We start from the raw sequence: 16,831 nt of genomic DNA, 5'->3' as shown, positions 1-16,831 counted from the left end.
TTAGCACTCTGTTTCTTTACCATGTTGAAACTCAAAAGCCTTTCAAAGCAGGTCAGGCCCTCCCAGCAGCAGCCCTCCCATTTGGAAATGCCTCCTCCTTATTTGTAATAAATCATTTGGTGCCTATTCTCCCTACCTGGGTACCCTTCATATGGGCAGCAAAAGGGTCTGTTCCATTTGTAAATCCTACCCCCACCCACCATTTATAATTAACCATTTGGTGCCTATTCTGAGTATCCTATAATGACAATAAATGGGTCTGTTTCAGTGTTCTAGTGCCAGGGCCAGCCCTTAGCATTGTGGGGACAGAATAAATACCACGTGCATTAGTAAACAGTCAGTGCCTTTCCCTGTGGACAGCCTAAATTAATCTGGAAGGTTCATCTGAAGTTCTCCCCTCCCCCAATAAAGCTTCCTTCTGGCATGTAGTGCCTTCTGCATAAACCACTGTTTGAGGTCACTAGAGCTTACCTCTGCCAGCCTGCAATGGCTTGCAGCCGCCAGGTTCCTGGGTTGCCTCAGGAAGGAAGAAATGTACCCCAAACTACACCACATTTAATTTCTAAGTCACCTGGGTGCCTCTTTGAAGACTCAGGTCTTGCTCATCAGGATCATTCCTGGACTCCCTATTTCTGTAGAGAAGAAAAGCAGTTGTAGAACAGGGTTTGCAAACAACAGCCTCTCTTCTATTGACAGGGTGACAAGCAATGGTCTTAAAGGGAAATGTATTATTTCTCTATGTGCATGGGCTCTATCTATACACATACACATTTCTCCCAAATGCCTTGCTTCTCAAGGAGTAAGTGCACCTCAGAATTAACTGAGAAGTTTGAAAAAGTCCCCAAACCCAGGCTGTCCCCAAACAAATTAAATCAGAATCCCTGGGTGGACCCAAGCAATAGTGTTTTTTAAAGTTCCCCAGGTGAATCCAGTGGGCAGCCAGCACTACTGTTCTAAAGAAAGCCACATTTTTCCATCTGGGGCTTTTAGGAGGGAAACCTCTCAGTTTTAAAAACCATATACAGCAGAGCTTTGCAAATATGATTAGTTTTTGTTTTATTTATTTCTCTACCTCGCATAAACAACTTCGAAGTGTGGGCACAACGTTGCCATCTGTAAGGCATATGACAATAACAGACGGTCTCCTAATAACTAGGGAGGCATTAACGTTCACAGGCTCTAAATTATTTGGATTCATCTGGTATGATCTGTGGTGATGAAGCCACTTAATGCTGGGTTTCTGTGTCTTTTCAATGGCAGCACCAGAAGTGGGAAGGCCATATTTTCTGGGCTGTATATATTGTTCTTTGTCATCCTATTGAATTGTTACAAGATGGATTTATAACAGACCTAAAGCTAGTATCAAAATGAAAATTAGTTCTTGAGTAGAAAAATAGCAATCCTGTTTGACTCGCCTGTAGCGATGGTGTTCTATCTGCCTCTGCCAGGAGGGAAATGACTTCTTAATGTGGTTTTCTTCCACTAAGGAGAATTAAATCTATGTGGCAAAATGTAAAACCAGAGTGCTGGCAGCCAAATTCTGAACAGAAGATCCATGACCCTCATCAACATATTTGTGGCCCAGTTATATGCTAATGAACCTCATTTAGACTCAAACTTACCCCAAGTGGAAATATAGCTCAGCTGGAGAGCCTGGGTGTCATTCCTTCACTGGTTTGCTTTGTGTGTCAAAGTTTGCTCAGAAATACTGGGGACATTTCTCCACCTGCTCCAAGGGGCCACGTTGGGGGAATGGGGTCTCTCTGGGTTAGATTTACAGTGATTTTGGCCCAAGATAGCAAACTCCACTATGTTAGTGGGGAGACTTTTTGCTGAGGCAGCAAGATGCTTTCCAAAGGACTGCCTTTTGGCTGGGGAGGGGACTGTGCCTGGTGGGTGGAACTGGCCACTCAGGTGGCAGGCAGCTCCTCTAGGATAGATAAAAAGGCAAAAATTGTTGGGAATAACTCAGCCACTGCCTAGCTGGCTGATCTTTGACAAGCAAATGAACTTCCTCAGAGCTCAATTTCTTCCTTGGTAAAGATGGAGCTAAGCGGTGCCTGCCTTGTGTAGGGATTATGTTCAGATTAAATGAAATGGTGCAGGATGAAATAATACACATCAAAGAAACTACCGGTTCATATCATAAATACTGGCCATCATTGGTACTGTTAAAACATTTAACTCAAACGACTTACAAAATACTACACTGCACATCCTGTGAATTTATACCTTCAGCATTTTACAATGGATAAAGCCACACACAGGAATAACAAATTTAGTTAATAAAACTGAACTGCAATAGGAGATTAAGGGGGAAAATTGAGCTCTTCTAATGAAGAGCTCTGAGAACATCCTCTCTCTGGTAGAATGGAAATTTTATTTACTCTATATGCAAATCTGAGACATATACAAGATGTTTTTAAAAATAAATATGTGTATTTGAAGAGGATTTTTAAATGATTTAATTGACTTAGATCGATTGTTAATTTCTTGATGTTTTCTAATTTTTTTTAACTGTTTGCCTGCTAAAGCCTCTTTTAATGGATATGCTCTTATTTCTTACTCAGTACTCATGGCTCTTGTACTGTTATCACAGATTTGCTTGGGCTATTTTGCTTCACTGAACAAAACTGCCCCGAGCTCATATAAGAGAGACTAAGCCAAAGAGAATAGTAGGGAAACCATAGGCCACTTTAGGAGAATGATCATGGGTAGGTGTAAAACAGTTTCTTCATTGAATGGTGAGTAAAATACATGAATGATGCCAGCCAAGCATAAGATCAGAGAGTACTGGGGATTACTGTAAATGGGAGGAAGCTCCCCAGTCTGTGACCTCCCACTTACAGCCTCCAGCAGACAAGACAAGGCATCGAACAGGCCACAGCATAGCCTGATCTGGTTATGTTATCACCAAAGCCGGAAATGTGGACACTTACATGACACCTCCCCATTTTCAAATTTTGGCAACCAATACAATTAAAGGACATACACCTTTCAGCCTCTGATTTGCAAATTCTGTTTAGCCATCTGCACAACACTTGTTCAGAGATCCCAAGGACCCATTATTAATAAGCCTATTCCATTGTTTTCTCCAAAGCTCCAGAAACATGACAAAGAGGAAGAGGACTCCCCAACCTTGTGGAGATCTGAGGAGGAAATGGCATCAGAAGCTGCAGCACTAAGGGTCTACTTTCAGTGACTTTGCAGGTAAAGACTGTGCTTTCATCATCACTCACAGCTTCCATGGGGCCTTGGAAGGAGACTCCCTGCCCAGGATGGGGACACATAAAAATAGGTACAGAGGAATTCAAAAGATATAAAAGCCTGAGGGGAAAAAAACCCTGACCCTTGAGGCAGGGATTCCTACCTCTGGGTTTCCTCTTCCTCCCTGCCTCCATGTCACCTTCTACATAACTATCAGCTCACTTCCTTCCAGCCACCTTCCCCTAGCCCACCTGGGTCACCATCCTGCCCTTCTCCAGTTCAATCCTGCCAGGCAGCCCAAGATCTTTTGTAATGCATACCTGATCCTTTAAAAAGTTAATACCCACTGAGAGCTCTAGTCTCAGATTTCTACATAGGCTGGAAGGGGTTTGTGAGCCAGCTGACTCACTATCTTCTGACCAGATCAGTCTTTCTTCCACTTGGGCCTCTTCTCTTCAGCTGCTATTTGGTAAATTGCTTTTGTAAATTCCCTTTAGTTTTGGCTGCTGGGAAGCTCAAGGCCACAGGGAAAGGGCAGACGTGATAGAATTATCTCTTTGTATTAATGATGTTGAACTGTTGAGAGATGACAGATTTAAGATTCTGGTGGAAAGCTGTAGCCAGTTTCCTTTTTTAAAATGCATATCTGCACCAAATATTTATAGAATATCCAGGAGCTTATGGATCTTCTGAAATGTACTAATAAATGGGGTTGCCATGAAATATTGGGGCATCCCTAGACTAAAAAATACCACCTATATTTTATCTGTCAACCCTGCAAAAACAAAACAAAACAAACAAAACTCCTTCCATGGTCCTCAGATAAAGTGTCTCTCTCCTAAATAGTTTTTTCCTTTTAGGAATTATCTGCTTCATCTGGTCTTGTGTTTATACTATAAGCTGTTGAAGTAGATCAGACACAAATTAAAAACACAATTAGTGAATACTGGTAGCAACAGAATTATATAAAATTATATCCACTGCTTAGTGGTCATGATTTTTAGGTAGAAAATATGTTCATTGTATTCCATTTTCCCTTTGAAATAGGAGTCTTTTATAGTTAGTTTTTAGTATTTGTGCATTTCTTGGGCATTCTTTCCCCTGCCTCCTTTTTAAAGTATTCCAATTACTTGAAGACCAAGTATCAACTATGTCTCCCCCATTATTGTTCATGCATGTCCTAGTGCTCAGGCACTTGCATTCTAGAACACTTATTGCATTGGAGAATGAAACTGGAGAATGTCATTGGCTTGTCAGCTACATTCCATTCAATTGCCTGAAGGGATATAGTGTAGTGCTAGCAAAAGCTGTCTTTGATCATTTATTTCTAAACTTTTCTACTGTTCACCTTCTCATTTCTTCCTTCTTCCCTTCTTCCTTCCCTCCTTCCTCTGGATCAAGCCAGTCTACCTAAGAACACAGACCCATAGGCATGGCTGCAGATCTCCTTCTGTTCCTCTTCTGAAAGCCAGTGTGTCATTGTGGGATGTCCCATTCAAATGGGGTTGCTGTTCTTCAGACTCAACTTACTAAGCTGATCTTTTCTTTTTTTCTTCCAGTTTCTTATGTAATAGGGACTTCCAGATCAAGGCAAGAAAGCTCTAGACTTTTCCTGAGGCTTGCTGAATTGTAGGACTCTGTGTTAGAATGCATTTTCTAGACATTTTAAGAGGATTTAAACTCACTACCCAAGTTTCCTGTATGCTTTGCTTCACCAGTTTTTGCTTCTGTCATGCCTTGAGGCCTAACATCTCCTGTCTTCTGGGTGAATCAACTTGCCTTGGAAGTCTTGCCAGAAAGACATTCATCCCAGCTTGCTGTACAAACTATTGCCACAATGCCTGTGGGTTTTTTAAATTAATTAGCATTAATATCTCTCTTTAAAGGCCTTTGGTTACAGACCAAACAAATCACCTTCCCTTCAGTTTTCTCAGCCATCAGAGGTAGGAACAGAGAAAAGGAGCGATGATGATATGGGTTACCAAATAGCTCAACTAGTAACTTGGAGGCTAGGGACTTAAGCATAGGGTCCTAAGATTTCACCAAGAGCACCATCATCTCCTGCAGTATAAAGGGATAATATATATTTCCCCTTAGAGGCAAAGGTTTGATACCCACTCTCCTTCCTTTTCAAAATGCATCTGCATACCAAATGTTTATGTAATGTTAAGGGATTCATAGAACTTCTGAAATTTCATTAATAAATAGGGCTGTCATGCAATATTTGAATATACCTAGACCTAAAAAAATTATTCATTGTTTATGTGAAATTCAGATAAGCTTGACCTCTCCAAGGTTTCCCCATTACACCCTCAGCAGCAAGTCGGTCTTAGGCAGAGCCAGTATGGAGACACTCATGTTGCTCACCTGGGAAGACTGCGCAATTCAAAACATGCACAAAGGCAGGTAGGCTAGGGTTCAGCCCTGGAAAGGATAATAATAGCCAACATTTCAAAGTTTCTAAGATACAGGTTCTATTATCCCATCTTGCAGATAATAAGAAAACTGAATCTCAATGATGTTAAGTGTTATTACAAGGTAAATAGTTCCAAGTGACAGAGTTGAGATAGAACCCAGACACTCAAACCCCAAAGACCATTCTCTTAGTCTCTGGACTGCCTATCTTGCTAAAAGAGCTCACTTTCCCAGACAACACGGCCCCTGCATTCCAACTCTCCTTGCTTGCAAGTTTTTCCAGACTGAACTAATTCTTATCTAGGCACCTGTCCTCTTCACTCCACCATGTGACCAAGTACCTAAGTAATATGACCTTGGGCAAATACAGTGTTTCCCAAATCTCTCTTATTCCTATGTCATCATGCCTTTCTCTCTCTCTTTCTCTCTCTCTCTGTACCAGGGTATTGTTTACTCATTATTTACCTGATTCACTTTTAAACGTTCTATGTTAACGTCAATGAAAAACAAGTATTATTTGCAATTAGAAATTAAGAATAAAAATAAATATGAAAGAAAAACAATGCTGATGAATTCCAGCTTGGCATAGTTGCTTGCCTATAGACATTGGGAGTGAGATTCATTCTCTCTTTGCTAAAAAGAGAGGCTAGCCATTGTTACAGAGGCATTCCATTCCAGCACTGAACAAAGACTCTCTATTTGACTTATTTAAAAGGATTAAAAGGGAATAATTTATTAATAGTGAGATTCAGTGAAGATCATCTAAAATTATCATAAACAGACAAATGATACCTGTCTTTGGAAGACAGCAATGGAGGTCAGAATTCAAACCCAGAGCAAGCTGACTCCAGACCTGTAGCAATCCCCCTAAGTTAGTGCTCCCCATGTCTCTCACCAGGTATATGGAGAAGATAAGGCACCTGGGGGGAACCAGAGTCAGCTTCCCTAGGGATAAGAGCCCAGTCTCTTGTACTTGGCTGGAGGACACTGGCCAGCAAGCCCCACATCATGCCCTACTGCTCCTGACAGGCATGCTTAGTCTCTAGGCTGATGGGATCTATCTGAAATCACTGCTTCTCCTGGGAGACCAACTCCTAGGGCTTGGCCTTCACACAGTGTTTGCCATTAGTCTATCTTAAAAACCAGTGTGCAAACCTGTACCCAGAGATGCCCAATATGGGGAAGGGACTATAATAGACAAAAACAAAACAAAACAAAACAAAAACCAAAAAACCTACTCTCTCCTGAATGTTTGGTGTGGAAATACTAGCAACCTCTCAGTAAGTAGAAACCCCTGTTTTGTATCTTCTTTACATATAAACCCCCATTAATCCTCAAGCATGACAAGACTGCCATAGGACCACAGAGATAAACATCCTCAAACTATGAACTCTTTACTCAGCCTCTTGAAGCCATCAGGGCATCAACATTCGCTTAGATATATAGAATTCTCTTGATCTTCCCATGTAATCCTGCAGGATGTTTTGGTGTTTTGACTACTCTCTGTATCCTTTTCCTAGCAGAAAATGGCTTTGAATTGCAATTTCTTAAGCAATAGTGAAAAACAGACATTGCCTTCATCAGGCATGGCAGAGACAACAGCCCAAGTGTTGCTGAATGAAGCTCCTCCACCTGACAGATCCCTGATGAGGGTGGGAATCCCTTGGTTCCAGGAATTCAACATCTGCCTTCTGCTTAGGTGAATTTATGCAGTGGCTCCCCACATACTGGGCTGAGTTCCGAGATGGGGCTTTGTGATGGCTCTTTTGGTCTGTGTTCTGAATCACATCAGATTACAGTGCATCCATATCCCTTATCTAACTGCATATTTCCTGGAACATAATAATTCTTTACATAGGTGTTTAGTACCTGGGTGTGCTGCCTTTATACACCCGTGTTGAGCTTCCTACTTAATTGTAAAGCAATGCCATGTGTCCTAGTGAGGGAAGGCTCCCACCCCATGTTAGAACTGAGTGGGCTAGTTGCTTGTAAAGTCTGCAAGCATCACCCCTAACTCTGATAGGAAGAGCAGAGAAGGTTTCCACACCCTGTTGTGTCAGCAGAGTTCATTTGTAATTCATCAAACTCTCCTCTGTGCATGCCGTTATTTTATAGATAATTGGTTGCCTCTCATTACTCATAACAGAGCCATGCAATTTCAAAGCAACTGAGTCAGCCCAAAACAGCATTATTAGTAGTTACAGATATACTGTCGAGGCAAAATTTTGACACTGGCATTTTTGAAAAATCACCATAATTCCAGCCACTGGACCACACTTATATCATAATCATGGACAGTCGAGGTGGACGAGAAAGGACAGGTTTGCTTATTTAGCACCTGTTCTGGTCACTGAATCGTGCCTTTTAAAACATACCCCACCAGTTTGGACAAATTCTCCTCCTTCTCAGAGAGGGTCTGCTCTCAGCCTAGCAGCCTCTGATGAGAAAGGCCAGAAAACCGATCATAGTATTCTCATGTTTTCTCAGGAGAGAGGAGGTTTTAATGTCAGTTCCTTGGCAGTTCAATCCTAAACCTACCAGGCAATCCCCATGTGGAGGTATGATTAGGACCGATGAATGTGTTTACCAACACTCATTGCCAAATTAATACAATCAAAATTTTTCTTTACCATGGAAGTACAAGAGAAGATTCTTTAAGGCTAATGACACGTTAGTATATTCAAAGCTCTTTATAAAAAAAAAAAAGTCATCATTTTAAACACAGCTGGAAAAGAGATTTTAGTTTGTTTTTTCTTCTTCTGCACTTCATGTTTCTAGAGGATTGTGCTGCCTCTCCTCTTATTCTGTGAAGACTACCTTTACAGAACCAGATTTCAGTAGTAAGGAATTAAAGACTCTATGTTTTGGATTAAATATAAATAAAGTCACTATGGTCTAAATTGTGAATGAGAAACCATAGATTTATAGCAATTTTAGAAATAATCAAACATGATGTCCTATTAAGTGGTTTATTTTGCCACAGCCCAAAAAGATGACCATCTAGTTATACTTGAAAAACTTCCCTTTATACAAATTCTGAGACAGTCTATACCCCATGGCTTCAAAATGGGTTTTAGCTTTAGTAGATTATTTTTGTAATATTTTACCAAGATCCAGCTGTCTCTTACATGTGCCCAATAGTTCAGGCAAAATATTTCTACAGGCCATTGATGACTAAAGTATCTACAGAACTCTTCCACTGAGATTTAGCTCAAGTGATAGTAAAAATGACTCATGTCCCATGGTTAATTGTTAACTCTCATGAATCCTTGAATGACATGAACCCTCAGCACAGAGTTCTTTTCAGAAAAGTGTAATCCAAATGCCAATAATAACTTTGTTTTAGTTGCATTCTTGGAAAATGATAATAGAACAAAGCCCATCATCATCACCATCCCCAGGATCCGCATCTCCAGAAATGGATAATGTATCACACATCAATATGCATACTCTTGCAAAAACTTTCCAAAAAATTTTACCGACTCCCAAGACTTGTTTTTTTTTTTCTTTTTCCTTTCAATGCTTAATTCTCTTTACTCTGTGTGGTGTTCTCTTTTCATTTTTCTCATTTTGTCTTTGTCTCTGCCAGAAAGGAGGAGGGTAGAAAAAGAATCTCCTAGAGGTTGTGGGAGGTTAATATGAAGGAAGGCTCTAAACATTCATATTAGTAATCTTCAACCTATCATGTTGTCATAACTAATGTTTATACAGTTCATTCCATTCTTTCCCTAACATGTCCCTAAGCCACCTCTTACATAATAAGTCCTCCATTATTTTGACATTCCAGGCATCTATCAAGTTAAGTGCTCAACCAATGAGGGCACACTAGAAAAGGCAGTTCTAAATTGTGCTTCTTTTGGTGTTAACAGTTTTCCAAAAGACACTGCAGTATGTTTTTTTTTTTATTTGTTTAATGTTTCATTTATTTTTGAGATCGACAGAGACAGAGAACAAACAGGGGAAGGGCAAAGAGAGAGGGAGACACAGAATCCAAGAAGCAGGCTCCAGTCTCAGAGCTGTCAGCACAGAGCCTGACATGGGGCTCGAACTTGTGAACCACGAGATCATGATCTGGGCCGAAGTCGGATACTTAACTGACTGAGCCACCCAGGTGCCCCAGTATGGTTTATTCCTTCTAACTTATCCTAAGTGATGAGCAATGGAGACTATATCTTCTTTATTAAAGTAAAATCCAAAAACAATGGAGGGAAGAAAGGAGAGGAGCTAAGGAAACAACATTAACAGAATTAAAATATCCCATTAGGCCCACTTGTCTCAATAGTGTTGGTAAAATTAGACCCTCAGCCCAATTCTATGTAATGTGCCCCTTCTTTTTTCTTTTCCCTCATTTAATGGTAAATAAGGAAAGACAGTGCTATGGAAGCCATCTTGGGAGCTCTCCTTCACTTTCTTGTGGCCAGGTCATTTAGGGGATAGATACCTGCCATCCATGCTATGCCCTTCCCAGACCCCAATGCACTGACCTATTACCATTTTGCAACCCTGTCACTCAGCAAATATTGTTTCCCCTACTAGAGCCTCCCATAAATAATCTGGAATCAAGAGAAAGTCAGGTGGCAGATAATGCCTCCCCCTCTAAAGAAAATGCTTGTCTGGAGCTTTACACAGAACTTTCTAAAATGTACTTTAAAAAGAAAAGACTGGTAAGGTGAAAATTATGTCTCAGCCCCCCTACCAAAAAAGAATATATATATATTTTTTAGTCACTTGTCCTAAGCACTAGACATGTTCACCACCAAATCAAAGTATAAAAAGACAACTTTGAGTTTCCTAAGAATAATGTATGGATTGTCTGCCATGTTGTTTTTTACTGTCAATGGAAATGTCTTAAATAATTTAAGCTCACTCCCTAGGAACATAGTCACTAAACTTACTCTGTGGACTTGGACACATCATTCTATTGTGCCTCACTTTTCCTGTATCCGAAATACTATTGTGGAAAGCACCTTAATTATATCCTAAGGTTTTTCTTAGAATAATGCAAAGTAATGGCTAGGAAATACACTAGCAAAAACAGCTCTAAATTGTGCTCATTCTAGATTTAATACTTCTCTGATGATACAAGAGACATTTCAGTATGTTTGGCTACCTCCAATTTATCACAAATGGTGAGCAGTGGAGACTATGAGTATCCATTACTTGTGCCAATATGTAGATTCATTATTTTCCCTGTGATTTCAATTATACTTTAAAGATGATAAATTATGGAAATGTTCAGGTAATGATAAATTAGTTTAAACAGTAATTAAAGAATACAACCTGTAGGGCAGGATATTTTCAGACCACCAAAAGAGAAAAGAAAAGGTATGACTTCTGCTTTTATTCCTACCATACAAAATAATTTGAATTAAATATCCCACAGTGTTCAACTAGGAAAAAATTGTATAGAATATACACAAACATCTGCTAAAAGGTAACAAAGCAGCAAGGGAATATAATAAGGTCAAGATGCAAGAGCAGCTAGAAATCCAGAGAGGAGCCTAGCATTTGGGGCTGCTTTTCTGCTGAGGGTATTTGTATCTTGGAGAGGCAGATGGGGCTAAAACAATAAAACCTAGGTTTCAAATAGTAGAGCACTTTCTAAATCTCCATACCTGGGTGGGCATGCAAAAATATGAGAAGGTGATACTGTTCAAAAAAGAGTGACCCAGGGGTACCTGGGTGGCTCAGTCGTTTAGGTGGCTAACTTTTCCCAGGTCATGATCTCATGGTCTTTGGGTTTGAGCCCCACTTTGGACTCTGTGATGGAAGCTCAGAGCCTGGAGCCTGCTTCCAATTCTGTGTCTCCCTCTCTCTCTGCCCCTCTCCTGCTTGCTCTCTGTCTCTTTCTCAAATAATAAACACTAAATTTTTTTTTTTTAATAAATAATTAAAAAAAAAAGAGTGACCCAGATGTAAGCCAGCCCTGCTACCAGCGGCAGCACAATTTCAAATCATCTGGGCAATCAAGAAAGTTTCAGTCTTGGAAATGTGAGATCCCAACTTGCTAGTCTTATTAGGTTCCTAGCAGAAGCAAAGAAAAAATAATCCCTGGAAGAAAATAATATCATCCAAGATTTTAAATCATGTCTACAAATTATTTTCTTCAAATGCCCAACACATGAATGTGCACACACATACCCCATAGCATATTTGGAGACGAGTCAATACAATTAAGATTAGAATCATAGGATACCTAAAATCGGAATGATCAGAAGTAGTCATTAAAATAACTATGTTTAACTTGTTTCTAGAAAGGAAAGATTTTTAAAAACCTTTCCTGAGAGCTGGGATCTATAAGAAAATGAGATGATGTGAAAAAGAACCAAATAGAAATTCTAGAACACAAAAATACAATAACCCCAGGAATGAATTTAGCAGGAAAAGGAAAGTTACTAAATTTTTTAAGATGAGCCATATGAAAATATTCAGCATGAACCAGTAAGAGATGAAGGAAGAGTGGGAAAAAGGATAAGAAAGGTCAGAAGACATAAAATATAATGAGAAAGCCTCATAGATATGTATTCACCATTCCAAAACTTCCAGTGGAAGCTATAATTAAAGAGATAATAGCTGTGAATTTTTCAAAACTGGCAAAAGCCACCAATCCAAAATTCAAGAACACACCATACCCCGAGCAGGGGATTTGGCATCCCCACCTAAGCTTATCATGATAAAACTGCAGAAGAACAAAGAGTGAGTTGTCAGGTTTAATAGTGGGGGTAGGGTAGGAAAACCTTACATTCAAAGGAGTAATAAAGGAAGAGACCAAAGGCAACAAGAGCAAAAAAGAAAATGACAAGACCATGGAATCACATCTTTAAAGAGCTGAAAGAAAGTAAGCATCAACCTAGATTTTTATAGCCAGTTAACACGTTCTTTTAGAATAAAAGTGAAATAAACACACTTTCTGACAAGGCTGAGAGAATTTGTCACTGGCAGACTCATCCAAAAGGAATTCTAAAGAAAAAGAAATCAATGGAAGTTAGAAACAATTTTGAACTAAATGAAGGAAACTAAAAATGGTAGATGCAACTAAACGTGTTTATAGAGTAACTTACTTTAAATTATGACTGCTGTGCATTTAATGGAAGGAAATAAAAGCTGAAAGTAATATGTTAAACATCTGAATATTGCAGTCATTAAAAAGGAAAAGAGCATATAACAAATAATTCTAGGCCAATAAATTTGAAAATTGGGGTTCAATTTGTAAATTTCTAGAAAAAATACATTTTACCCAAACTGACACAAAGTAAAAAAGTTAGTTGAGTGTGAACTTCAGTTCAGGTCATGATCTCACTCACGGTTCGTGAGTTCGAGCCCCGTGTCAGGCTCTGTGCTGACAGTTCAGAGCCTGGAGCCTGCTTTGGATTCTGTGTCTCCCTCTGTCTGTCTCTCAAAAATAAAGAAATACTAAAAAAAAATTTTAAAACCGAAGTCCAACCTAAATTAGAACCCTTCTCACAATGACAGCATTAGACCCAGATAACTTTACTGCTGATTTCTACTATGCAATTAAGAAACAAGAATCTGAATAAGATTATTATCATCTGTATGACTGTTGGAAAAATTCTGACAGAAAATAAAATGAAAGAGAAGGAAATTCTTGCACCTCTCAATTTGTTGTAGGAATTGCCTTGCACATGAACATGACAAGAACATAACATAAAGGAAATCTCCAGACTAATGGCACATGGAAACACAGATACCAAAATCCTAAAATATATCAGAAAGGTAGACAGATGGTGTGTGTGTGTGTGTGTGTGTGTGTGTGTGTGTGTGTGTGTGAGAGAGAGAGAGAGAGAGAGAGAGAGAGAGAGAGAGAATTCACAATCTATGAAAAGGATAATACATTATGACCAATGCAGTGTGCTTTTACATTAGACTCTCAAGCACTGTCTTTCACCAGACTAATAAAAGCTAGGTGAAAGGATGATCTCAGTAGATGCAGAAAAATATATTAATCACATTCAACATCCAACATAATAAATACAAAAGTTCCAGAACACTAGAACTAGAGGGAATGTGTACTTCAGGATGAAACACTGTAAACTATTTATCTGAGATTGTAAATGAGAATATTCACTATGAGCCCTGTTTTTTCACAATGTACTCAAGGCCCTAGGTAGAACAGTAAGGAAAGAACAATAAACAAAAGATAGAAGGATTATAAAGGAAGGAATAAAACTGTCATTATTTGTATATAGTTTGATACATGCAGAAAACAGAAATGAATCTACTGAGAAACAACTATAATTAGTGATTAAACTTAACAAGACCTCTTAATATAAGATCAATATATCTAAGCTTTTTTATTTCTAATATGAAATTTATTGTCAAATTGGTTTCCATACAACACCCATGCTCATCCCAACAGGTGCCCTCCTCAATGCCCATCACTCACTTTCCCCTCCCCCCAACCCCCCATCCACCCTCAGTTTATTTTCAGTATTTAAGAGTCTCTTATGGTTTGCCTCCTTCCCTCTCTGTAACTTTTCCCCCCCTTCTCCTCCCTCCGGTCTTCTGTTGAGTTTCTCAGGATCCAGATGAGTGAAAACATATGGTATCTGTCTTTCTCTACCTGACTTATTTCTTTATTTTTTCTTTTTTTCACATTTTATTTTTGAGAGAGAGAGAGAGAGCGCACAAGTAGGGGAAAGGCAGAGAGAGAGGGAGGCACAGAATCCCAAGCAGGCTCCAGGCACTGAGCTGTCAGCACAGAGCCCGATGTGGGGCTTGAACTCACAAACTGTGAGATCATGACCTGAGCCGAAGTCAGACGCTTAACCGGCTAAGCCACCCAGGAGCCCCTCTGCCTGACTTATTTCACTTAGCATAACACTCTCCAGTTCCATCCATGTTGCTACAAAAGGCCAGATTTCATTCTTTCTCATTGCCAAGTAGTATCCCATTGTATATATAAACCACAACTTTCTTTATCCATTTGTCATTTGATGAACATTTAGGCTCTTTCCACAATTTGGCTATTGTTGAAAGTGCTGCTATAAACATTGGGGTACAAGTGCCCCTATGCATCAGCACTCCTGTATCTTTTGAGTAAATTCCCAGCAGTGCTATTGCTGGGTCATAGGGTAGATCTATTTTTAATTTTTTGAGGAACCTCCACACTGTTTTCCAGAGCAGCTGCACCAGTGTGCATTCTCACCAGCAGTGCAAGAGGGTTCCTGTTTCTCCACATCCTTGCCAGCATCTATAGTCTCCTGATTTGTTCATTTTAGCCACTCTGACGGGCATGAGGTATTATCTGAGTGTGGTGTTGATTTGTATTTCCCTGATAAGGAGTGACATTGAGCATCCTTTCATGTGCCTGTTGGCCATCTGGATGTATTCTTTAGAGAAGTGTCTATTCATGTTTTCTGCCCGTTTCTTCACTGGATTATTTGTTTTTTGGGTGTGGAGTTTGGTGAGATCTTTATAGATTTTGGATACCAGCCCTTTGTCCAATATGTCATTTGCACATATCTTTTCCCATTCCATTGGTTGCCTTTTAGTTTTGTTGATTGTTTCCTTTGCAGTGCAGAAGCTTTTAATCTTGATGAGGTCTCAATAGTTCATTTTTGCTTTTTAATTCCCTTGCCTTTGGAGATGTGTCAAGTAAGAAATTGCTGCGGCTGAGGTCAGAGAGGTTTTTTCCTCCTTTCTCCTCTAGGGTTTTGATGGTTTCCTGTCTCACATTCAGGTCCTTTATCCATTTTAAGTTTATTTTTGTGAATGGTGTGAGAAAGTGGTCTAGTTTCATTCTTCTGCATGTTGCTGTCCAGTTCTCCCAGCACCATTTGTTAAAGAGACTGTCTTTTTTTCCATTGGATATTCTTTCCTGCTTTGTCAAAGATTAGTTGGCCATACTTTTGTGGGTCCAATTCTGGAGTTTCTATTCTATTCCATTAGTCTATGTGTCTGCTTTTGTGCTAATACCATGCTGATTACAGCTTTGTAGTAGAGGCTAAAGTCTGGGATTGTGATGTCTCCCACTTTGGTTTTCTTCTTCAATATTACTTTGGCTATTCGGGGTCTTTTGTGGTTCCATACAAATTTTAGGATTGCTTGTTCTAGCTTTGAGAAGAATGCTGGTGCAATTTTGATTGGCATTGCATTGATATTCTTCCAATCCATGAACATGGAATGTTTTTCCATTTCTTTGTATCTTCTTCAATTTCCTTCATAAGTTTTCTATAGTTTTCAGTATACAGATCTTTTACATCTTTGGTTAGGTTTATTCCTAGGTATTTTATGATTCTTGGTCCAATTGTGAATGGGATCAGTTTCTTTATTTGTCTTTCTGTTCCTTCATTGTTAGTGTATAAGAATGCAACTGATTTCTGTACATTGATTTTGTATCCTGAGACTTTGCTGAATTAATGCATCAGTTCTAGCAGACTTTTGGTGGAGTCTATCGGGTTTTCCATGTATAGTATCATGTCATCTCCAAAAAGTTAAATCTTTACTTCATCTTTGCCAATTGTGATGCCTTTGATTTCCTTTTGTTGTCTGATGCTAGAACTTCCAACACTATGTTAAATAACAGTGGTGAGAGTGGATATCCCTGTCGTGTTCCTGATCTCAGGGGGAAAGTTCTCAGTTTTTCCCCATTAAGAATGATAATAGCTGTAGGCTTTTCATAAATGGCTTTTATGATGTTTAAGTATGTTCCTTCTATCCCGACTCTCTCGAGGGTTTTTATTAAGAAAGGTGGCTGAATTTTGTCAAATGCTTTTTCTGTATCGATTGACAGGATCATATGGTTCTTATCTTTTCCTTTATTAATGTGATGTATCACATTGATTGATTTGTGAATATTGAACCAGCCCTGCAGCCCAGGAATGAATCCCATTTGATCATGGTGAATAATTCTTTTTATATGCTGTTGAATCTGATTTGCTAGTATCTTATTGAGAATTTTTACATCCATATTCATCAGGGATATTGGCCTGTAGTTCTCTTTTTTTCTGGGTCTTTGTCTGGTTTGGGAATCAGAGTAATGCTGGCTTCATAGAATGAGTTCGGAAGTTTTCCTTCCCTTTCTATTTTTTGGAATAGCTTGAGAAGGATAGGTATTATCTCTGCTTTAAGTGTCTGGTAGAATTCCCCAGGGAAGCCATCTGGTCCTGGACTCTTATTTGTTGGGAGATTTTTGATAACTGATTTAATTTCTTTGCTGGTTATGGGTCTGCTCAAATTTTGTATTTCT

At 39.3% G+C, this 16,831-nt stretch overlaps 1 protein-coding gene across 9 annotated transcripts in view; it reads left to right on the top strand.

The window, feature by feature from the left end:
* Positions 1-16,831, top strand: part of FHIT (fragile histidine triad diadenosine triphosphatase) — a 1,408,202-nt gene that overhangs the window by 1,376,033 nt on the left and 15,338 nt on the right. For all 9 annotated transcript variants that reach the window (XM_042929865.1, XM_042929864.1, XM_042929861.1 and 6 more), the window contains one exon: positions 3,101-3,210. In XM_042929865.1, the coding sequence (XP_042785799.1) occupies positions 3,101-3,202 (102 nt within the window). In that variant the 3' untranslated portion in view covers positions 3,203-3,210. The remainder of the gene's footprint in view (positions 1-3,100; positions 3,211-16,831) is intronic.

Source organism: Panthera leo, chromosome A2 (assembly GCF_018350215.1).
Source record: "Panthera leo isolate Ple1 chromosome A2, P.leo_Ple1_pat1.1, whole genome shotgun sequence".
Classification (NCBI taxonomy): domain Eukaryota; kingdom Metazoa; phylum Chordata; class Mammalia; order Carnivora; family Felidae; genus Panthera; species Panthera leo.
The sequence above is the reverse complement of the archived record's forward strand: the minus strand, read 5'-3'. Positions and strand labels throughout refer to the sequence as shown.